The sequence below is a fragment of the Fulmarus glacialis genome, unplaced genomic scaffold (assembly GCF_000690835.1).
Source record: "Fulmarus glacialis isolate BGI_N327 unplaced genomic scaffold, ASM69083v1 scaffold16227, whole genome shotgun sequence".
Classification (NCBI taxonomy): domain Eukaryota; kingdom Metazoa; phylum Chordata; class Aves; order Procellariiformes; family Procellariidae; genus Fulmarus; species Fulmarus glacialis.
In genome coordinates this window covers 64,089-87,668 of record NW_009221418.1, presented here as the reverse complement: position 1 = coordinate 87,668, position 23,580 = coordinate 64,089, and the positions used below count along the sequence as shown (strand labels likewise).

The following is a 23,580-nucleotide window of genomic DNA, read 5'->3' as shown; positions in this document are numbered from 1 at the left end:
TTTCATTATTACCAGATTAAATGCAAATAACTAGTGTGTAGCTTTTTTTTTTCCTCCCTAACCTTAAATCCGCAGCTTTAGAAATAAAAGGCAGTTTGTGGCTTGTGAGCTTTACTTAATTGATTTCAGTGCATGCTTGAAAAATCTTACTTGGTCTCCTAATTCCATGCATTACTCTACAGAGAGACCTAAGATCTGGCGTTACAGAACCTCAGAAGGTTTTTTATAGTCCTTTAGGTTGTTCCATGTATGAGAAATTGAACGTGATCTCATTTATAACTTGAAGCTTGCTCTTTCGAGCAGAATTTCCCTGCAGCCACTGACTCTTTTTGCAGATGTAGGGGCTTGCTTTCATGCAACTCATGGCTGCTGTAGGCCCGTTGTTTATGGAAAGTAATTTTCTAGGCAGCAAACATTAACTTTGTCTCAAATTCCTTTTCCTGCAGGAAGCTGCACAAGCCTTGATTTATGCTGGGATGGCAGGGTCCAACTTAGAAAATATTCAAGAAAAAATAAATGAGTACTTGGAGAGAGTTCAAGCTCTCCATTCAGCAGGTGGGTAAGGAGCTTTCTAATTAAACCTCTGCTTAAATTAATTGAGTGGAAAGCCTTTGCGTGGTGTGAAATATGTATCAATGATGTTTGCTCTGTTCTTCATTATTCTAATTTTCTTGTCCTTTGTGAAGGACTACAAATACAATGAGCACATCAGTGTTTGAATTCTGAAATACATCAGAAATGAAGCAGAGACTTGCTTTGTGAGGACTTGGGTGTTGGTATTCATTCCTTTTAAATATTCTTAGGAATCACATCTGCAGAGAAAACCTGAGAAAGTAATTAAATATAGCAATAAAAATTCATCAGGAACAAATCAAAACGCACATCTAAGCCTCAGCTGCATGATGGATTTGAAACAAGTAGGTTCTGGTATTTATGTAGAATTACTAACTTTGAGAGGGTAAAAGAGATTTTTGCTCTCATAAGGGTTTCCCTGTTTGATCCAGTTTCGGTGTTTGTGCTTAGACCAAAATCTCAGATTTTTGCACACCTGCAATTCTCAGTTAGAATCATAGAATCCCTTGGCCAAAAAAGGACCTTGGGCGGTCTATAAACTAATCTCCTGCTCAAAGCAGGGTAGACATTTTATTTTTGAACCAGGTTGCTCAGGTGCAGCTAGGTCCTGAAAACGCCTAAGGACAGAAATTCCCTAGTGCCTCTGGGCCACTGTTCCAGGGTGCAATTGTCTTTCTAGTGATTTTTTTTTTTTTTTAATATATCTAATTGGGTTCTTCCCTGTGTCAATTCATAGCCACTGGCTCTCATTCCCTTTCTTTGCACCACAGTGAAGAGCCTGAATCCATTTTCTTGATAACCTCACAGTTACTGGCAGGTTGCTATTAGAGATGGCTTTGGCCCCCCAAAACCATCTCTGCTCCTGGCTGGACAAGCCCTGCTCCCTCAGCTTCTTCTCAAAAGGCCAAGTCCTCCAGCCCCAACCATCATTAGGGACCTGAGATTGGACAAGGTATTCCAGATACAGTCTGCTGAGTGCCGAGTAGAGGGTGGTAATTGCTTTCCCCCACCTCCTGCCTGTGCTCCTGCTGACACAGCCCAGGGTGCTGTTAGCCTTCATCGCTGCCAGCGGCCTGCTGGCTCAGGCTTACCCCGCTGTCCCCCGGCACCCCAGGCCCCTTTGCACAGACCTGTACTGTGCAGGGATATTAGTCTCTCCCAGACACAGGGCATAGCATTTAGCCCGGTTCAATTTCCCGGGGTTCCTGTCAGCCCTTTACTTTAGCTTGTTTGTGTCCCTTTGAATAGCAACTGTGTTCTTGAGTGAATTGGTTTGGTGGGGTCTGCAGCCTTGATGAAGGTGTACTCCATCTTCTCCTTCAGGTATTAAATGAGATAGACACCTAAGGAACTTGTATATTGCCATAGGTGATATGTTTTCATGAATGATGCAGTATTTTACATAATTAAACATCCTTGTCCTTAGTGTAGTATGAAGGAGCTTTTATTTACATTATTTGACATTTGAAATATCCTTGAGTGTGAATCTCTGCTTCGGGAGGGGAGGTGGTGGTGTTTTCTTGTCCTTGCAAAAATGTTTTTAGCAAAGTTTAGAAAGTTTTGGCTTCCAGCCAAAAAATGGATATTACCCATCTGATTAGAACTGCTAGTGTTTCAGTACCATGTTAAGGATGTTTTTACATGTCTGCCGCTGTAGAAAGCTAAATACTTTCTTTTTCATTTAGTTCAGTCACAGAACACAGATCCTCTGAAGTCAAAACAACAGTTGGACTTGGAGCGTGCTCACTTCCTAGTTACACAGGCTTTTGATGAAGATGATAAAGGCAATGCAGAAGAAGCTATAGAGTTGTACACAGAAGCAGTGGAACTCTGTTTGAAAACAGTATGTTAAGCTACAGGTTAACTTGGTGGAATTATGTGATGGTAAGAAATTCTTCCACTTACACAAGTGACTGACCCTTAAAGGTTGGCTTAAAAATGGAGTACCTGTATTTCTAAAAACTATTTTTTAATCTTTTTCCCACTTTTTTTTTTAGTATTTCTTCCAGTCTTTACGTTATGTTGCTATTCAACACTGTAAATTTATGGGGACTTGTGATTTATGTGTTTTTCCTGAACTGGATTATACTAAAAACTAGAAATATTCTGGAACTTTCATGTTAATTTTTGTTCTGCAGCGAATGCAGCACTAAAACAGAAATTAAAAACAGTTAATTCTGAAGATGACTTGCTAATGTGTCAGCTATATTACTTTCTGACTACATTAAGGGAAGTAATTTAAGGAAAATTTTTGTGTGTAGCACTTTCTGAAAACACCACGGTCTACTGATGCCAAAACTAGTAAAAATACTACTTGATTACTCAAGTGCTCAACTTTAAAGCTATTACGGGTGAACTCAATTCACACTGAAATTAATGGTAAGAATGAATTGGCCACTACGTGAATGATGGAGAATAATTACAGGTACTGCTTTTTTCCCTTAAATCCAGTTGTGTTAACTAACTCATTACAGGAAGAGCTCACCATCATAATGTAACTCCACCAAGTCTGTTTTTCTTTTTCCCTTCTCTTTCCTTTTTATAATGTAAATATATGTGGGTTGTTGGGAGGGGGTTACTTTTGCTACATGCTAGAGTAAAATCTTCTTTTCTCTGAATTCTGTAAACTGGTTTTACGTAGGCTAAAAAACCCTGGCGATACAGTGTAACCAGACGAAGAGTTAGTAGATCTGCTCTAGTTTTTCCACTTGAGCTGTTGGAGCAGAACATCTTCAGTCTATTACATAAAACTTACTATGGCAGCATACTGTTTTTCCTCTGCTGTGTTCCTCCTCCTGTTGTGTCAGTGCATACAAATAATACTTACATATATTGAAATTAGTCTGAAATTATCTCATGTAAACAACTGCTTTTATCAGGTGTTTCATTAGGTACAGATACTGCTGAAGTTTCTTTTAATCTTGACTAGCATATTATTTTGTTGAGATGACTATAGGCTTTGTCCCTCGGGGTGATCAAAAAGTACCACCTTCTTCCCAGGATAAAAGAAGACTGAAGGAACTCTGCTATCTTGAAGCTTTACTTCTGTCTTTCTCCTTAGTATATTCAGGTGGAGAGATTTGCTTCTTCCTTACCCTTGAAGTACCCAGAGAGCAGCCATTCCTCCTCTTCTGTGGCTGACTCCTAGATGAGTGTGCTGGTGTTCCATCTCCACTGCTTACCTTCATACATCTTTCAAAGCTTTTTCCACTCTGGAGTGTAATTTATTTGCAAATGAAAATAGTTGCTTATAGAGGGTGTTTCTAGTTTTGTTTCTTGGGGTGAAGGTAGCTTGCCTTTGGTTTCCTCAGTTGACCTAGGTGACCTGGGAGAATTGGTCAAGGTACAAAGCTAGAACCTGAAACCTGCTTATGGGTATCACAGGAGAAGCCACACCTCATGTTGTACCTCTTGCAGATTGTTTAGCTGCAGTAGTCATGCTTCATCTGTAAGGAAAACAAAAGCGTAAACTGTCATAGCTGACCTCCCAACTGGGAACAGAAGTTGATACCTGGGAACACTCTTGATACCTGTTTTGGTGCCCCATCATAGATTATTTTATGCCTTAGATGTGCAAGACAAGATTTTTAACTTGCAAGCAATCTTGTTTGTTTGTATTTTATGAAAGTAAAGATTCAGAATTTTTTTTCTAAGTTACCATGATTATTTTTGACTCATTTGGGGAAAAGAATTGGAACACATCTAAGCTCAGTAGCATACGTAGCATTTGGTTTTGTCTTCTTTCTGCCCATAGTGTTTTAATACGGTTAATTCTTCCGGCAAATTTTTTGTGTACACAGTGTTTCCCATGCTGAAAAATTTTAAATATCACTTCCGTTCTATGAACATTCACTAGAACAGCAAAATGATACTTGCTTACTTTGTATGCTTTTTACCCTGAGATTTAAAAAAAAAAACCCAAACATATTTGCTCATTTCAAAAGAGAATTGGAAAAAATAGCCAGTTACTGTTTGCTGTAATCTATGTGTGTGGAATTTGACAAACTGAGCTTACAAAACCTGCAGTTTGTTTGGATGTGTGGCTTTTTCTTTTATTTTGCACTTAAGGCTACTGAAACTTCAGAAGCAGGCCTCCAGGCAAAACTGAAACAGCTGGCTCGACAAGCACTGGATAGGTGAGTATTGCTAATGCTAGAAAACATACTTGCTGTCAGGTCTAAGTGCACTCTCTGAATTGGATTCTCAATCTAACGTGTGTGTTCTGTACTGCAAAGAACATGGATTCTGGGTAGACCTAGCTCCTGTAGGGTTCCCTTGGAGATAGCTGCCAGCTGCTATACCACTGAACATAGCAGCTGTTGTGCCAACCCTGTGGGAATCTTGGAACATGCAGAATTAGGAAAGGATTGTGTATTTGTTAGTACCAATGCACTACTACAGTCTTCAGAGATATAAATCAGAGTACTCTACTACAGTTTTTGGCTTCTGTAAAAATCCTGAATTTGGGCCAGCATGAAGCCAGGGTGTCAGCATCCCTTCATAAGGAAGACAGCTTGGAAACTGGGAAATGCTTACCTTGACAGTAGCAATCTAATTGTATGGGTAGATCTGGTGGAGTGGAGTCTATATCTGAAACAAGTTACGTGAGTGTAAGTTCAGTGTAACTCTTTTTAAATCAGCTGTATGATGGTAAATAACAGACTATGTTGGGCTAAGTTTCAATATAAGCTGGTTTTCAGCACTTCTCAGCCTGTGTTTAAAATAAATCCCATATTTTGCAGATATGTGACTATCCAGCAGCTTAATGCAACAACAAAATATGGCTCCTGAATACATAGTCTTCAAGCAGTTGGAATGCTGGGTTGTGTGAATGCTAGTGGGTTTTTACTGCTATTGTAGCTGCTAGACAAATTAAATCCTGAAGGTATGAGAGGTTGCACATCAGTTTTCTCTCTCTGTGTTTCAGTGGTCTTGTCCTGAGGTTCCAGATAATGAACAGTTACACAAATTCTCCTATTAGCATAATTTAAAGGCAACAAAAGTCTAATGAGTTCTGCCAAAAGTAGCTTATATATGAATTGGAAATGCTATATTTTAATTGATTCTAGAACAGGAAAATAAAGAAGTACTGGCATCAGAAATTGATTTTTCTTAGGAAGTGGTATTGGACAACTTGGGCATTTGCTCATTCCGTTTAACATATGTGGGAACATGAACCAAGCAAATAAATAATTGAACCATAACTATATTTTTATCATTGCTGTAAACAAAATGCATTTTTATTTGCTTTAGAGCAGAAGCACTGAAGGAATCTGTGTCAAAGTCATCTCAGAAGGAGAAGTCAACTGCAGCTAAACCAAATCAGCCAGTCAGAACATTCTTTCCATTAGGACCTGATTTTTCTTTAAATGATAAACCACAGACAATCAGAGCAGTACAAGCTAGTGAATCTCAAGGTCAGAGATACACTGTAGAGGAGATTGAAGTACTCAGGTAAGTTGAAGACAAGTTTTTCCAAAATGTTATCATTTGTGCTCACATCCTTTTGCATCTTGCACAGTAGATTGAAATAGCTGAAGCATGAGGTCTATAAACAGAGGTTGGAAAACCACCTCTTACAAACCCCGCTGCTAGTATTACCTATACATTAATAAATTCTTGTATTCTCTAAGGTAATGTAATTAGTGGCTTTTATTCACAGAGCATACTTTCTAGAGTGTGTTTAGAAGACAATTTCTTGTAACTGACTGCCAGGATTATTTTTCATAGCCTTATTTTTGTATGTTACACATAACTTACCTGCCTGAGTTCATGAAACATCTCTCTCTGAGATGCCAAGATACAAAGATGTTTTTATAGATTATACAACTACTACTTCACTGGAAATTGACGAAGCATAATATTTTGTAGGACTGTGACTTGTGTTACATCCAGTTCCTTTTGTTTTGATTTTTATTATAGGTGGAATAAGCTACAAATAATCCATAAAACATTTAGCCTAAATCATGAATTTTTAAAACTATCAAATATATCTTAAAAAAAAAAAAAATGCTTTGTCTGATATTTTGACCTTCCTCCTCCTCCCCATGCAATAAAAAAAGATTGTGACAGAGGTGATGCTCAACACTGTCCAGGATTTGATCATAAAACGTTTAGTCTGCTTGTTGACTTTAGGGGGCTTAAACAGACTGGGGATATGGTCATGAAGATAGAAATGTATGCCTGTTTGAAAAGTTGCAGAGCGTTAAGAATTGCCTTATTAAAATCTCACTTTTTTTTCCTCTTGTAGTGCCTGTGCAGTGAATGTTTCTGGTTTTGTGGATGGTTTGGGTGTTGGTTTTCTTTCTTTTTTTTTTTCTTTTTTTCTTTTTTTTTCCCTTTTGTGTTGGGTTTTGGGTTTTTTGGTTTTTTGTTTAAGTCTTGCAAGAGAGCTTCAAGTTGTTTCACATCTTTAATCATAATTTGATTTAAAAATATTTCACATACCTTTGTTTGAAACTTAAATTACATTCACATTTAAATATGATTCTCATTTTTTAGAAAGTGTTCTGTGCGCTTTAGTCAAAAATGTATTGATAAACGTGCAGTATTTTTGTTATTGTTGTTTGACAAAGTGTTTCAATATACTGCCCCGATTAGATGAAATCTAAGTGTTGCTAATTGTTAATTGTTGTCAACATATCCTGAGACTCTCTTTAATGAGAGGCTTAAGGGACTTGAGAAATTCTGTTTAGACAGATGTAGTTTTAAATGTGACTTCTAGAACTATGAGGAGGTTTGTGGCGGATAATCATTTCTATCCTGGCATGGTGACTTGTCCGCAGGTATGTACTTGCAGGGTTAATGACTGAGCCATCAAGTACTGCACATTTCAAACCAAAATAAATACAGTGGTTGTTTCATTTTCAAGAGGTAGTTGTCTTGTTTTCAGAAGCACTGTGTCTTGTTAGTTTTTAAAAACTATTTTTGTTCTTACCTTCTGGAATTTAGTCTTTGAAAGATGATAGGTTTGTAACTTTATTTTTTTTTCTTATGACTTGCAGGAAGACTTCAAAAATTAATGGCATTGAATATGTACCTTTCATGACTGTTGATCTGAGGGAGCGTTTTGCCTTCCCTATGCCATTTTCGTAAGTGTGATTCAATTACTGAACTTGACTTTTGTTTTTATTTCCAAAGCTTTCCCACATTTGGTATTTCTATGTTTTCTTTTTCAGAGTTTAAAATTATTTAAGTAGGCTTTTAAGCATAATTCAGGCAGAGATATTTAAATACTACCACTTCCTTTTTCCAGTCTGATCTTAAAGCCGTTTAATGTAAGCTGATCCTGCTCTGCAGTGCTTTTGCATTTATGTCTTCAGGCCTGTAAGGACAACACTATATTTGGCTTTTTGGAGTATTGGGCTGGGCTGGCAACTTGGGTCCGTTTCCTGATTCTGCTGCATGCTAATGAGTTTCGCTCCCTCTGCCTCAGTTACCTGTAAAATGAAGGTGATAGCCATTTCCTCTGTAAAGGACTATTCCGAGGAAGAGTGATATGTAACTGCTAGACCTTCATTCATGAACAATAGTAATATGTTCAGATAATATAGCCATAATAGACAGAGACACCTGGGGTTGGTTTATTTTGGTTTGGTTTGTGGCGGATAATCATTTTTGTCCTGGCATGGTGACTTGTCCGCAGGTATGTACTTGCAGGGTTAATGACTGAGCCATCAAGTACTGCACATTTCAAACCAAAATAAATACAGTGGTTGTTTCATTTTCAAGAGGTAGTTGTCTTGTTTTCAGAAGCACTGTGTCTTGTTAGTTTTTAAAAACTATTCTTTTCAATTTTCCGCTAAAGGCTTGTCAATCAGACAAGCCTCAATATTTTCAGAACTAAAGAAACTTTTTATTATTAGTTCATCATATTGAAATAAAGTGAAGCATTTGAGTTTCTGCTGGTGTAGATGGCTTTTTGGAATTCCCTTCTTCTGTTCAGTCCTGTATGAAGTAGGGTTTTATTTCATGGTTTCAATATTTTTGCTTTTTTCCCCTAAAAATCACAAACATAGCAATAGTATTCTTTGAAATTGTTTTACAGCTCTGTATACAAAGCTGTGTTATTGTTCTGTGCGTATTTTGCACCATCTATCAGACATATATAGGACTGGGCATACCATGAAAAGCTTTTCTAAACTGCTATTGATTTATTTCTACTTTTTTCTCTCTTAAATCTAGTGATAAATGTGGGAAGTTACCATTATCCCCCAAGCAGAAAGCAATGTTTGCCAAGTGGGTGCGACCAGATGACATAACAAATAACCCTACGATGATTTATACTGTGTCAAGTTTCAGCATAAAGCAGGTAAATTTTTCCTAAAGAGAAATGTGTGCTGCTAGCAGTTTATTGCAGGGGATGTAAGACCTTCTTGTTCAAAAAGGAATCCACACATGTGAGAGTGCTTTCCTTGGCTCTCATGAGATTAAATAAATAAATAAATAGTGTCACTTCAGATTCTGCGCAGAATAAACAGGTGCGTTAGCAGTGGAAATGAAGATCAGAATTTGAATTCCAGCTGAAAATCCTGTTTTCCAGAAATGGTAGTAAGGTTAGTATGAAAAAAGGCCAGGTGTACTCTGCAGCAACTTGTTCACTTAATTTACTGCGTGGAAAAAATAATGGGCAAAATTTTAAAATTTTTATTTGAAGGAAGCAGGGTGGCCCATTGAGAATAGTGGAAATGCCTTGTTTAGTTTTAAGTTGCAGATGGCCCAACCAATTCTGAAATCAGCAATAGATTATGCCATTGGATATGGTTTATATTACACAGCGTGTTTTGGGGAGGAGGGAGTAAGTGTGAGTAAATGCTGAGGTATCTGCACTTGCCTCTGTCATTAGTAATTCTAACTCTGGTTTGCTCTGTAGGGGCCTCATATTAAGCAAGCATACATTTCCTGCCTTTTTAGTAGTAACTTTGCTTCTCTTGGTTGAAATCCTTTCCGTTTTGAAGGGAATTACTAACTGATGACTTTCCTTCCCTCCACACACCCCGTTTGTCTTTCAGTATCTAAGTTATTAGTAAATGTCCCCACTGTTTTTCTCTTCTTTATAGACAATAGTATCAGATTGTTCTTTCGTGGCATCACTAGCTATTAGTGCAGCATATGAAAGAAGATATAACAAAAAATTGATCACAAGGTAAGTAGCTGTTGCTTTCTAAGATCTTTTCAGACTTAATACTGCCAAGTTTTTGCAAGAGGTTCTATAACAGTTGGACATAGTAATAACTAGCACTTGTTTCACCTTCATCTCCCTGGGGCTCATGTGGCTTTAGCACTTCTGAGAGGGAAGCCAGCTTTATATACATATGTATACAGACACTGGAGTCTACCTTGAGATGTGCTTTGAGGAGGAATAAATAGTTTAGAAGGTTTTGTTTGGGTTTTCATAGAAATTTTACTTACAATGCTTTATAGGTTTATTTTCCTACTTTGCTATGCCAACTGCTGTGCAACAGGTGGTCCATCTTGCATCTCATTGCAGAATTAATGTTAACAACACTATCTCAGTTCCACTCAACTGGCGCCCTGTGATAAATTTGGTGTGGGTTTGGCAGATTCTGTGGGGAACCTGTTGCCAGACCAGTGTGTGAACATTGTTCTTGGATTTTTTTGTTTTAGCCTATGCTCGTTAGAACTCAACTTGTATTCTTTTCAAGAGCAGCGACTTCTGCACTGTCTTCTCCTTCTTCAAATGTTTGACTTGTTATTCAGGCAAATACTGTATTTATTTTGCAGATAGGTAAATACCATTTGTTTAGTAGTAAGATAAATTTGTTTGCCTTGCTTCTGTTGGAGAAACAATTAGGTGACTTATGTTCTTTTTGTTACTTTATTAAGGAGAGAACTGCAGCAAGAACCAGGCCTGAAAAAATAAAACCTATTTAAACATCACTGTCATTTTTACTAAACTTGAGTTGCTTTTTAATTAAAAATTCCATATTTATGTTCAGTGTAAATTCCAGAAACAGACTGTGTTAATCTCACTTTTCTTGTTATCAGTGTATGTACAGCCAAGTCATTTGTGTCACAATTTCCTCCGGTCTCTTTTGTTTGGGTTTTTTTTTTTTTTTTACAGTATAATTTACCCTCAGAATAAGAAAGGAGAACCAGAATATAATCCGTGTGGCAAATACATGGTGAAGCTTCATATCAATGGTGTACCTAGAAAGGTAAATGGTTTTCGGGAGACTTAATGCTGTTACGGTTTAAGTCATATATTTTAAAGGCTTGGTCTGCTTCACTGTGAAGCTATGCTTGCATAGCAAAAACTTTAGATATGTTTTGTTGGAAAGTGGTTTTTAATTATTAAACCATTTCAGATTCATTTTAGTTGTGAAGTATGTAAAAGACTGTAGGTATTTCTTCTACAGACATTCATGAGAATAGTCCTACTCACATTAAATGCATTAAAAGAATCTTTATATTGCTTAAAAGAATTATGAAAACCATACAGGAACAAAATTATGCATCCCATATTTATGAACGGGGTTGCAAGTAATCTACTTTTCTACTCCATCCCAGGAAGGAAGTTACAGAACTAAAAGGTACAGAGAGGGATGTCCAGGAAGAGTATAGACATGGAATGACCATAGAGGCATAACTCAAATGACCACAGATTTTTAGTAAGGGGAGGAGATGCCTGAAGATACATGTTAGAACTTCATAAACTCACAAACAGCTTCATTTTCTTTTCAGTGCAATAAATAAGGGCATAAAATAATGTATTTCTTCATATAATACTTAACTGTAGCACTGATTATTGCAGTTCATAGTGACTGATGAATGTTTATGGGAGTTCAAAAGTTGAGTGGTCATATTCACGGGGCGGGGGAGTAAGGGGAAAGTCCTCAAAGGCTATTAATCGCTAAGATATAATCTCTGGGTCAGGAAATCCTTGAGTTGCAGAATTCCGGAATCTGAATGAGTGTTTCAGGGAAGCATCATTTATATGCTTGCCTTGCTCTTAATACTCTTTCCAAAATATCTCCTAATGGCTGCCTTTTGTTAGGATGAATGGCCATTTGCTCTTCTGTGAAAAGGATTATTCATTCCTGCACAGACAGGATTTGACCAGAAAATGTGCTGTGTTGGTAGCCTGTATTGGTAACGGACTAATGTCAACATGAAACTGAAACATCTGTTCTGGGAAACTGTTTCAGACCACTGCAAATACTGCAGTAGCAATCTTTAATAATGCTGAGTATACTCTACCTAATTTGAAGAACTGTTAATACTTTCACAACTGCTGCTTTTGCATTTGTTTTTTTCCTTTCCAGAGAGAGGAAATTTAAATCTGAAGTAGAGACTATGAAAGTGATGTGACACATAGTTTATTTCCTTATAGATAAATAGCTGTTCATCTTTCTGCTGGCTAGCAAGCACAGTCCATGCCCTGTTTCATAATTAGGTGAGGGATATCGTTAGGCTTTTCTCTCCTTTTTCTAATGCTGGTAATTACACTGAACTTTTCTGTGGCTAGCTTTTTCAATAGATGTTAGACACTTTACAAGAGTGTACTGTCATCATCCCCATTTTACATAGGGGAAAGCGAGGCAGGCGATCACAGGTCACCCAGTGGACCAATGCAAGTAAGAGCTGGCAAGAAAATTTCTTGTTCACTTGGGAAAACCACTGCAGGACTGATAGAGGTGTCCACATCTGAGCGCGACGGTCAGATCTGGCTGTCTGAGAAGCTGTACATGAATGAGAGTTTGGTTTTATTTTTTAAATACTTCCAAAATAGTTTATTAGCTTTATCATGATTTTTCATTTGTTTATTTCACACAGGTAATCATAGATGACCAATTACCTGTTGATCATAGTGGGGAACTTCTCTGCTCTTATTCTAACAATAAGAATGAATTATGGGTATCGCTAATAGAAAAGGCTTACATGAAGGTCATGGGAGGATATGATTTTCCTGGATCAAATTCTGTAAGTACTAAATTATTTCTAAGAGGGAAAAATTCCACTTAAATAATCTTGGGTCAAATAACTTTCCTTCTAGCGAAATAAATTAATTGCTTGGGGAGGCAAGGATTGGGTTTGACGTTTTCTTAAACTTTTTTTTTTATTTCTTTCTTTCACAAATATGCTTAGCTGTACTTGATGAGATTTATTCCATCAAAATAGAATGAGCAAGACATCTTGATGGGTAGAGTTAATCTTAGTTCTCTGACTGCAGGATTGGCACTTATGGTTGGGAAGTATATGTGTTCATATAAAGTCTAGATGAAAGTGTTGGGTAAAGTAATACATTTTTTGCCCACATCAATACTGCTGATTTTGGTTTCTAACTGTCATTCAATAAATAGGACAGTTCTCCCTCATTAAGTAGGGGAGTCAGCTAGGAAAGGAACAGGCTAGTCATTTAGTACATGTCTATAGAGGGAGCGAGTACTTCGATCTGTGAAAGTTTGTTTATCAGATTGTTCCACTCATTCACATAAATATGTAATGGGTTCCTATAATGTGGTTACTAAAGAAACAGTCATCGTATGCAGCTAGGCTGACATGCAAATTATTCTCTTAAAGAGGAATGGTTTACTGAAATGAGTAGCCCGCATAATCTTCATTCATTACTTAGGAAGCATTTCTGACTTTAATTTAAAATTCTTTAAAATTTTAACAGTATATTTTTGATTTCATGGTGCTGTTCACATTCTAGTTGGTGTCTTGATAATCGCGTTCTTGGAGGGTATACTAGGTAACCATCACCTTTTGAAAAATCATTATGGAGACAAATGTGGTTTTGTATAAGGGGTAAAAGTGGCATACGTTTTTATGTATGTTTATGTCAGTGTTGGGCTGCTTTGTTTGGAGGACAGAAGCTGGTGAGAATAGCTGTGTTTTATTCCCATTGGCGTCGTCTAACTTGCTATCTGGAAAAACAGTTTGACTTGTGACATTTAATCTCCATCCTTCCCCCCCACCTCTGCTTTCCACTGTATTATAGCTTCCCTGTATAATCAGGGTTACTTAGTGGCTGTGTTGTACTGGTAATTCCTCAAGTTCCCATCCACCAGTGCTGGCTATTGACACTTCAAGCACTTACAGTCTCTGCTTTTGCTTTGAGGAGTACAAAGCAAAAGAAAAGGGAATAAGCAATATTTCAAGGAGATGAAATGGGGAGATTAAAATGTCTTTTTATGGAAATACATGTCAGTGTCAGCCTTACCAAAAAGAATAAAACACCCAAACCCTGAGCCTTAGAAGTAAAACTTAAATTATTTAAAATGCATACATAATAGCAAGGTTCCAAATAGCGCTTCTGAGACTGTGCTGTAAAAGCCTGTGAATCAATGAAATAAATAGAACACATCATAGAATTGAGCATGATTGATCATTCTCTTATGCTTCCATTGCTCTGAAATTCCAGTTTGTTTCTTCAGTTCACTTTCCAGCTTTTTTTTTTTTTTAAGAGGCTATTTGGAAGTGTTGTCCTAAACTAATCATTTAAGTTTTTGTTTGTTTGGGTTTTATAATATAGTCTTAATCTTGAGCCTTTTGTGTGTAGAGCTATATTGTAACTTGTGTATACTTGATTTCTTTCAAGGCGCTTTTATAATTTGTGTACAGACATCATATGCTTATAGATGGATATCTATTCTGATTTCTTTTGAATGCTTGCATTTCAGAACATTGATCTCCATGCACTGACTGGTTGGATACCTGAAAGAATTGCTATGCACTCTGACAATCAAGCTTTCAATAAAGATAATACTTTCAGAATGCTTTATCAGAGGTAGAAGTTTGTTCTTTCCTAAGTAATTAAAATGAAGTAATTAAAATGCTTGCTGTGTAGTAGCTACAGTCACCACAGATCCTTCAATAGCATTTTAGTACTACTACAAATTGTGCTTTATAAAACCTCCATGTGCTTTCTGGAAGAAGAAAAATTGAGGTATTGATGGCTTTGATAGAACAGAAGAGTAAAATATTGTGGAATTTATTTGAGGTGATTTTTCTTCTTTACATATGAAGAAAAAAAAAAGTAGCCCATTTCTTGATGAAAAAAATACAATACAGAGTCAGAGAAGAGTAGCTTAGAACCAATATACAAGTTAAAAGTGTTTAAAAAGTAGCAGGAAATGTGTTCTGTGTTCCCACACAGTTCCCCAGAACTTTGGCATTAATCTGCTGTCCTTAGCAAGCAGATATAATACAGTATTTCTAATTGTATCACAAGATCTTGGTTATTATACCCCATTAGTAAATCTCCTGGAGGAGCAGCAAAAGTCTATCAAAACTGCAATACTGATCTTCAGACTTACCGTAACAATTCTACTAATGGTGAAATATATAGCTGTAATTTATAAATGTCAGCTAGCAAGTACTTCAATTTCTTTCAAAACAGTTTTGTGCAACCAGTTTCTTATGCATTTCAATGCAGTAGAAGGGAGATATTCTGACTGAAACATCTGCATTCATGGTAAGAGAGCGTGACTCTCTACAGTGCTTTTTCAGTTGGTTAGGAGCTCTCAGTTGGTTGTCAACAACTTTTCAGATATTCCAGCGCTGCAATTTGGAGGTGTGACTGCAGTTAGGATGGGATCTAGCCATTATAGCGTTGCTATTGTTCACCTGTGCTAGACTGAAAATGTGTCGATTCATAGTCTAGTGACCCTGTAAACTGTCTACGGACTGGGAAAATTAATAGTGTGTTTTCACAACAATAATTGTTGCGAAATTAACAATTGCAATTCAGAACAATTGCAGAACTCAGTTGTTGTGAGTTGACAATTCGGACCCTGTGAGGCCTATGCTGGGGGACACAAAACTTCAGTGTAAACACCTGCAAACGTATAGAAGCATGAACTTCTCATTCTTCAGGTTTTGGGAAGCTCCTTCAGAATTCTGGGGGTGCAACAGAGTTGTTAATTTGCTATATGCAGTGATTGGCTAAGTGTTGATGAAACCACATTTGTGTTCAGCTGAAGATCTGTGAAGAGTATCTTTAAAAAGTGACACAGATTGAACTTCAGGTTGATAAATACTGATTTTTATTTATAAAAAATAGGAAATTATGAAATTATATAAAAATAATAATTTTTCACTTAAAGCCTATACTGAAAGAAAATAGTTCCACTTTCTCAAGCTTTTTCAGGAGTGATTTCTGCTGACAAAAAAACCTGTATTCCAGTTTTTATAAAGCAGGGTCATGCTAATGGACAGTGTAAAAAGATGGTATTACAGTGTCTAGCAAAAGTTAGTCTGCAACTTGCAAGATTTTAATTAAGCTGTTTTTTCACCTCTCTTTGAACAGATTTCACAAGGGAGATGTCCTTATCACAACAGCAACAGGGGTGATGTCTGAAGAGGAAGGAGAAAAATGGGGTTTAGTTCCGACCCATGCATATGCAGTCTTGGACATAAGAGAATATAAGGTATCAAATAAAACTGAAGATGTTTTCAGGTGCCTGTTTGAAACCTGTCTGCAATGGGTAGCTAGTGATTTTTTGCTCTAATGCCTAATGTAGTTTATTTTGTCTTGAGCTCCATTGGGAAATTCCAGAAAGCTTAATGATGCTGTATTTTCTTGAGCTATTGGTCCATATTCCATGTTAATATAAATATAAAAATTACCTTGACAAGAATCCAGCAATTCTATTTTGTATTTCTTTAGGGACTTCGATTTCTTCAATTGAAAAATCCCTGGAGCCACTTACGTTGGAAGGGACGATACAGTGAAAATGACACAAGAAATTGGACCCCAGATTTACAAAAACACTTGAACTTTGATCCAAGAACAGCTCAGAAAATAGACAATGGTAATAATGTTTAAAAGTCACTATCTTTTCAGATAATATAGATCTTTGTTGTGTATCCCTGCAGGAAGGTGGAAAGAAATGCTTAGGCACAAGGAGAGGGAGAGTAAAACAAATACTAGAAACTAAATAGCCCAAAAGTTTAGCAAGTATTTGTGTATTTAAATCTGTCATTTCAGGTTTGTCTGGGGTTTAAGTAATCTGGACTGTTTAATATATCTCAAATTCATTGACAAGAAATTACCTCCTTACTTAAGTGTTGCTATCTCAGTATCTGGGCGTGGGGGAGTTCAGTGCAAAGATAAATATTATGACAACAAGCTGTATAATACTGTTTTTTTTAATACGTGAATAGACTTTTTGTGTTTTTTTCCTCCAACATTTGCAAATATGTATGAACATGCTTACTGTAATCAGTATTTAAATAAGTCTTGCCTGTATTTGAGGTCATGCACTGGAGGTAAGTGGGTTTTTTTTCCCTTGCATTACATTAATATATCTGTAAATAAATCTTTACATACACTCTATTTCCGGCTGTAAGAGTAGATTGAGATCCGTGTTTGAGACAGTGGTGCTACTATGTCACTGTCCAGAGAAACCATCTGGAATGATGCCCAGTGTTGTCCTGTCCCATCTTTCCTAGGGAGCAACAGAGTGGAGCACCTGGAAAGTCACTGTGGGTTTGCTTCTGGAAGGGCAGGTTGCTGACAGTTCAGAAATCCTGCAGAAGCTGTGTTTTACATTCAGAGATGTCTGCTCTTTTTATAGTATCCTAGTTTGCTGTCTGTGTATCGCTGTGAGGGGGAGCCCTTTTGTTCAGTGCCACTCTATTTCGACAACAGTATGCATCCAAACCTATTAAATTACAGCATTTATTGATAAGCCGTGTGCAAATGCATACGGAAAACTTTTGATTTAAATATAAGAATAGCAGCCCTGGCTTTGTGGCAGTTATGAGAGATTAGCTCATTATTATTTACCGATTCATTTAGTAAGGAATTTATAGCTGTAACATCTAGTAGTTAAAATTTATATAAAATTACATTAGTAATTTTAAGGGAGTTGTTTCTTCTGACTGGATTTACACTCTGGTCTTGTCTAAGTGTAGCTATTATGATTGCATATTTTTTTTTAGTGCTGCAAGATCTGCAACTGCTTATGTCAGAGACTTGAATTATATGGCTGTTAGCTTTTTGAGAGTTCATCAGGAATTTGTCAGCTTGCAGGCATTCTTGTTGGCTGGAGTTGCAATTAAGGGAGCTATGGAGAATTAGAATAAATGCATGAGAATGTTGTAAAGATGAAGCAGATTCAGGGTGCCAAAGCAAGTCACATAGGTGTTGGATGAAATATCTTAGAAATACATTCAAATGTACTCACATGTTGATTGAATACTTGATTGTGCTGGATGGCTACTGAAGTAGGTTGAATTGGGGGAACCTGTTTGACTATGTTTTTTTTAGTGTTGTGTTGTGTTCCATTTTTTTTCCAGAAATGTAGGAAAGGGGAAGGCAGGTTAGAATCGCCTAATGATGTCTCTTTCAATACAACAGATTCTCTCATGCCTTCTGCTTAGTGCTTAAGAATGAAAAGCCTTCTGACAGCTTCAGGAAGTCCTTGATGATAAGCAGAGACTAACTTGTTTTTCTTGGTTTAACTTGTTTGTTTTGAGGGTTAAGTTTAAATTTAGAAATTTGGGCAATGCAGATGCTACTACTAAGTTTTACAGAAATGTTGGTTTATATAAGCTATATCATTTGCCTGGAAAGAGACTTTTGAAAAACAAGTGAAATCAAGGTGTCTGGTAAGGAAACAGTAACAGCATTTCCTTTTTAGGCATTTTCTGGATTGCCTGGGAGGACTTGTGCCAGTACTATGATGTTATTTATTTGAGTTGGAATCCAAGTCTTTTTAAAGAATCTACGTGTATTCACAGGTTGGTCCAAGAGATAAAACTTTTGTGTCAATATCTGATGTTCTGATGTGGTGTTTGCTTCTTTCCATTCTTCCTAGTTACAGCTGAAGAGGTTGAACTCCAACCATGTTCTCTTGATCCTGACTTTACATTTTTAAATTCTCAGCCCAGGCTTTGTTTTTGACTACTTCTGTAACATCATTGAAACTCCTTTTTGGAGTGTTGCTGTGGACCTGAGGTTGTGTAACCAGATTCTGACCTCAGTCCCGCATCTCTCTATCAGAATAGAAATCAGATTTTTGTGCAGTCCGTCTTTAAGCAGTGACCAGACAGTGCTTGAGTGTCCTAGTTTTTATTTGGAATTCATTTTCCTGGCCAGTTGCAAGTCATTTGTGCAGTGTGTGTTGTCTTTACAGGGTGTGTTCACTGATGTCAGAGTAGTTTAACCAATTTTGTTTTTCACCAGTTGTAGTTGTTACAAGTAATGTTCCTTGCCTGCTGATTAGGATGAGAGGAAATGGCCTCAAGTTGCACCAATGGAGGTTTAGATTGGACATTAGGAAAAATTTCTTTACTGAAAGAGTGGTTAGGCCTTGGAACAGGCTGCCCAGGGAAGTGGTGGAGTCACCATCCCTGGAAGTATTTACAAGACATGTAGATGTTGCGCTGAAGGACATGGTTTAGTGGGCATGGTGGTGTTGGGTTGATGGTTGGACTCAATGATCTTAGAGGTCTTTTCCAACCTTAATGATTCTATGATTCTATGATTTTTTCTGAACATGATACATGTCTCCTACCTAGTATCCATCACATTCAGTCTTTTTGTCACCCAGTTTGAGGGTAAGTTTGTGTCTCAGTTTTGGAAAGCAAGGGCTTCTCTATTTTTCCACTCCCCTACACTGCACTTTGCCACTGCCTCCACACTGTTTCTGCGTATGTTAGCTCTACACAAGCTCCTTCATCCATAGTGCAACTGCTGAGCTTATCTGTAAAGGCTCCTTCCATCTTTGTGTTCAAATTAATTCTAAAATATGCTGTGGTGATATAGCAAGATGAGGTAATGTGTATGCTAATTTCAAAGCTCATCTACTAGTCTGTCTTTCCTTATATTAGTACTAATTGTCGTACCTCTGTGTAGGAAATGCCTAGCACAGAGGCAATTGCCATAAAAAACGGAGTAATGATGGTGATAATGTGAAGCTTAGTTGATAATGCAGCTGTTCAGTTTTAACTGTGGGAAGGTCAATGGGACTTATGAGTAGTTGTATCCATTTCTGTTCCCAGCGTGCCACACTTTGCATTCAGTCATCAGCACTTTTTGTTTTTTCATACCTGGTTTTCCTTGCCTAGACAGTTCATGAGGCAGCAGGCAGATTTTGCAATAGGGTATCTCAAAGTTTTTGGTTTTTTTTAACACTTCATGCAGGCACTCTTCCAAACATAAAACAGATCAAATTTTAAAACAAACATTTTCTGAATAAAAGACTGGAGGAAAAAATTTTGCAAGCTTTTGGAACTCACCATAGCTTACATATGTAATCTTACAGCTACAAAATCATAGGGTTTTTTTCCCTTAATAATAAATGTGGTGTGTGCAATCATTATAATAATTGGCTAGCCTGGGCTCCCTGAATGCCTCAGCTTTTTCTGTGTTTTGTGTGGTTGCAGTCACCATACCAAACAGCCAATCTGTTTGTATTTAGCATTTTTTTGTTATCACACTTGTATTGTAGCAAAGTCATTTATAAAACAAAATTGTAAGGTAATGCTTTTGACACTGATGCATTATGTAACCACTGTCATAGATTCCTGCAGAAAATTAGCCATCAGTAACTTTGTTACTGATAATGGATAGCTTTGTATACATGTAGGATTTGGAGTAGGTTTCAAAGCACAAATTAGTATCTTGCTCATCTAATACTGTCTCTGTATTACTTTTAGTACTTGGGATGCAAAGCAAGGTCCGGTGAAGGATGCCTACAGCCTGGCTAACAATCCTCAGTACAAGCTGGAGGTCCAGTGTCCACAAGGTGGAGCTGCTGTCTGGGTTCTGCTCAGCAGGCACATCACGGATAAGGTGCCGGGTTCTTTTTCTTAGTTTTCTATATTATAAGTTCTATAATATCTTCTGTAAATCTTTTTATATAGCTTTCTATGTTATTAGTATACTACTGCTTATATTTTCACGTTCAAGTATGTACACCTATGTGTACACCTATGTATAAATTTTAAATTCAGCAGGTACACATAATTGTATACAAGAATGTCGAAATAGACCCAGAGTAAAAATTTGAGTGAGGTGATCATATTCTCCACCATAAAGGTAATGAAATAACTCTGAACTGTTATAAGTGAAATCAGTGGCAGTTTGTTTATTTCAGGGTTTTTATTTTTTTAAAGAATTGGATCAGGTATCTTAGTAAATACAAATATCAGTGATGTGGTGATCGAAGGGGATTATAGAATGCTTACTTGATTCTGCTTAAGCATTAGTTACATTCCACAGAAGTGTACAACTCTACCTGATTTGTGTTTTTTATAGGATGACTTTGCACACAATCGGGAATTCATTACAATGGTTGTATACAAGACTGATGGCAAAAAAGTTTACTATCCAGGTTAGTGTACCTTAATTGTCAAAAAGATAATGTTAGAAATAAATGAAGAATTGCAAAGGATTTTGTGGAGAGGAAAGGCACTTTTTGCTTTAAAACTAGATGCCTCACTCTAAGAGGTCAATCTTCTGAAACAGTCATTTAGCCGTGTTTGGCCACCTTCAACAGTCTACACTGAAGGAATAAACCAAGCTGTACATGTTGGAAGCATGCTAAGAGGTCTTGCTGACACTTAATTTGGCACAGCGTTTTCTTTATTGTTCTGTTGATTTTGCAGTGGCAGTAGTTAATGCTTAGAGGGGACAGATGTGCTTCTGTTTATCTGATAGCATAATTATTTCCTAGATTTGTAAAATTATTTAAAGGTTTAAGGCTTCCACTAATTGAAAATAATCAAGGTTAATTGTTCTATGAAATTGGCTTACGCAAAGTACCTAAGCAAGCTCATGAGATACAGCTGAACATATTTCAAAGTATCAGGTATGGAATATTTAAGAAAAATATTTAGATGTTCAAATTTTATCAAAGTATTACTGGTCATTATAGATCAGTTTCTACTCACCTTGAGAAAGAAGGGGCTTGGCTTTTGGAGCTTTGTTGTAGCTGCAAAAAAGCCATGCATATTTTATTTCAAGACAGATAGCAGATCTGAAACACAGGTTAGAATCATAGAATCATTAAGGTTGGAAAAGACCTCTAAGATCATTGAGTCCAACCATCAACCCAACACCACCATGCCCACTAAACCATGTCCCTAAGTGCCTCATCTACACGTCTTTTAAATACTTCCAGGGATGGTGACTCAACCACTCCCCTGGGCAGCCTGTTCCAAGGCCTGACCACTCGTTCAGTAAAGAAATTTTTCCTAATGTCCAATCTAAACCTCCCTTGGTGCAACTTGAGGCCATTTCCTCTCGTCCTATCGCTAGTTACTTGGGAGAAGAGACCAACCCCCACCTCGCTACAACCTCCTTTCAGGTAGTTGTAGAGCGCGATGAGGTCTCCCCTCAGCCTCCTCTTCTCCAGGCTAAACAGTCCCAGTTCCCTCAGCTGCTCCTCATAAGACTTGTTCTCTAGACCCTTCACCAGCTTCGTTGCCCTTCTCTGGACACGCTCCAGCACCTCAATGGCCTTCCTGTAGTGAGGGGCCCAAAACTGAACACAGTTTTATGCGGCCTCACCAGTGCCGAGGACGGGGCACGATCACTTCCCTACTCCTGCTGGCCACACTATTTCTGATACAGGCCAGGATGCCGTTGGCCTTCTTGGCCACCTGGGCACACTGCTGGCTCATGTTCAGCCGGCTGTCAACCAGCACCCCCAGGTCCTTTTCCTCTGGGCAGCTTTCCAGCCACTCCTCCCCAAGCCTGTAGCGCTGCTTGGGGTTGAGACACAAAGTAAAGATAATGCCCAGGTTGAATGGATAGGGTAGACTGTAACTTTATGGTAGAGCTAATAATATCATATTTTTATTTATTCTTTACATCAAGTTAGAGATCTCTGTAAAAATATTCCTTGGAATAATTCAGTGAAAGTGCATCCTAAGGCAGGTAGGATTTGGCCTGTTGCTTTTACATATAGGGAACCTCTTTAGAACCAGGGTTGCATTCAGGTAGCTGCTCATGCAACAGGTAATAGGAACAGTTAATTAGAGAGTAGCTTTTAAAGCTCTTTTCACCAAAGAGTGGAATTTGTGGGGTTTTTCCTGTTGGAATGGCTGGTAAGGGTTGCACTGTTCATCTCTGGTCTTGTTCAGAGAACTCTGCTGACCAGTTCCCCTAGAATCCAAGCTGTCTTTCTGCAGAAAGCATCTGTTGAGACCTGACCAAATCATCACCTGTTTTTGCAAGAGCTGATCTTGTTAAAGCATCTGCTTCTCCTTACAGCCCAAGACATGCTCCTGGTGTTGCTAGTACTTGTAGCAGTGCTTATTTTACATGCTGTCTTACTGAAAACCAAACACATTTGTATAGTGGAGGGAATTGTTCAGTTGTGCTTGAAATCGACAGTCTTCCAGCAAGACCACTAGCAAGAACTGGATGATTCATATGTTTTGTCTCGCTACCCAAACTCTTTTATAAACTTCTATTCTCACGAGCTCAAACTCATTTAAAACCTTTTTCCATGGAAATAGATTGGTCAAGCTGCAGTATTATTTTTACCATCTGTTAAAATGAGATCAGAACAAAGCAGGTTAATCCTTTGGCAGTGAGGCTGAGATTTCCCGTTCCTAAGCTTCTCATTGTTTTATATTAATCCTTTCCCCTCTCCCATGTTGCTTCGTGGAAGAAAATAAAAGGACCTGATCCTGGGCCTATTGAAGTAATTGGCTAGACTTGTTCCTGCTTCATTGAAATTAAAAGAAGTCTGGAAAGAACCAATTAGAGGCCAAATAACAAATTACATTGTCTAATTGTAAAAGCAAATATTTGAGATGCTTATAATAAGTACCACATGTGCATTGGTACTAGGATGCAACTTCATCTGTGTAATGATCACAAGGATTTGGAGAGAGAGAGGGAGAAAGTGTGTGTCAGTTAGTTAAAGAAATTAACATGTTTTAAAGTCTTGTTTACCCAGTGACCAAAGATTTTGGCAGCTTGCATTCTGGAACTGTCCAGCCAATGGAGAAGGAACAACCTCCTCAGAGATTTTTTTTAAAGAGTGCTCAAACATTCCTTATTTCTCTTTAAATTTCAAC

The 23,580-nt window shown here is 37.6% G+C and overlaps 1 protein-coding gene across 1 annotated transcript in view; it reads left to right on the top strand.

Annotated features, from left to right (window-relative positions):
- The first annotated feature begins 452 nt into the window (after nt 1–452).
- The window catches only part of CAPN7 (calpain 7), a 28,707-nt gene continuing 5,579 nt past the window's right edge, over nt 453–23,580 (top strand). Inside the window, exons 1-15 of the mRNA XM_009581116.1 lie at nt 453–555; nt 2,259–2,416; nt 4,642–4,709; nt 5,827–6,027; nt 7,578–7,664; nt 8,758–8,884; nt 9,633–9,718; nt 10,658–10,751; nt 12,370–12,516; nt 14,220–14,326; nt 15,848–15,968; nt 16,208–16,352; nt 18,186–18,285; nt 20,206–20,341; nt 20,807–20,882. Coding sequence (XP_009579411.1) covers nt 477–555; nt 2,259–2,416; nt 4,642–4,709; nt 5,827–6,027; nt 7,578–7,664; nt 8,758–8,884; nt 9,633–9,718; nt 10,658–10,751; nt 12,370–12,516; nt 14,220–14,326; nt 15,848–15,968; nt 16,208–16,352; nt 18,186–18,285; nt 20,206–20,341; nt 20,807–20,882 — 1,732 coding nt within the window. The 5' untranslated portion in view covers nt 453–476. The remainder of the gene's footprint in view (nt 556–2,258; nt 2,417–4,641; nt 4,710–5,826; nt 6,028–7,577; nt 7,665–8,757; nt 8,885–9,632; nt 9,719–10,657; nt 10,752–12,369; nt 12,517–14,219; nt 14,327–15,847; nt 15,969–16,207; nt 16,353–18,185; nt 18,286–20,205; nt 20,342–20,806; nt 20,883–23,580) is intronic.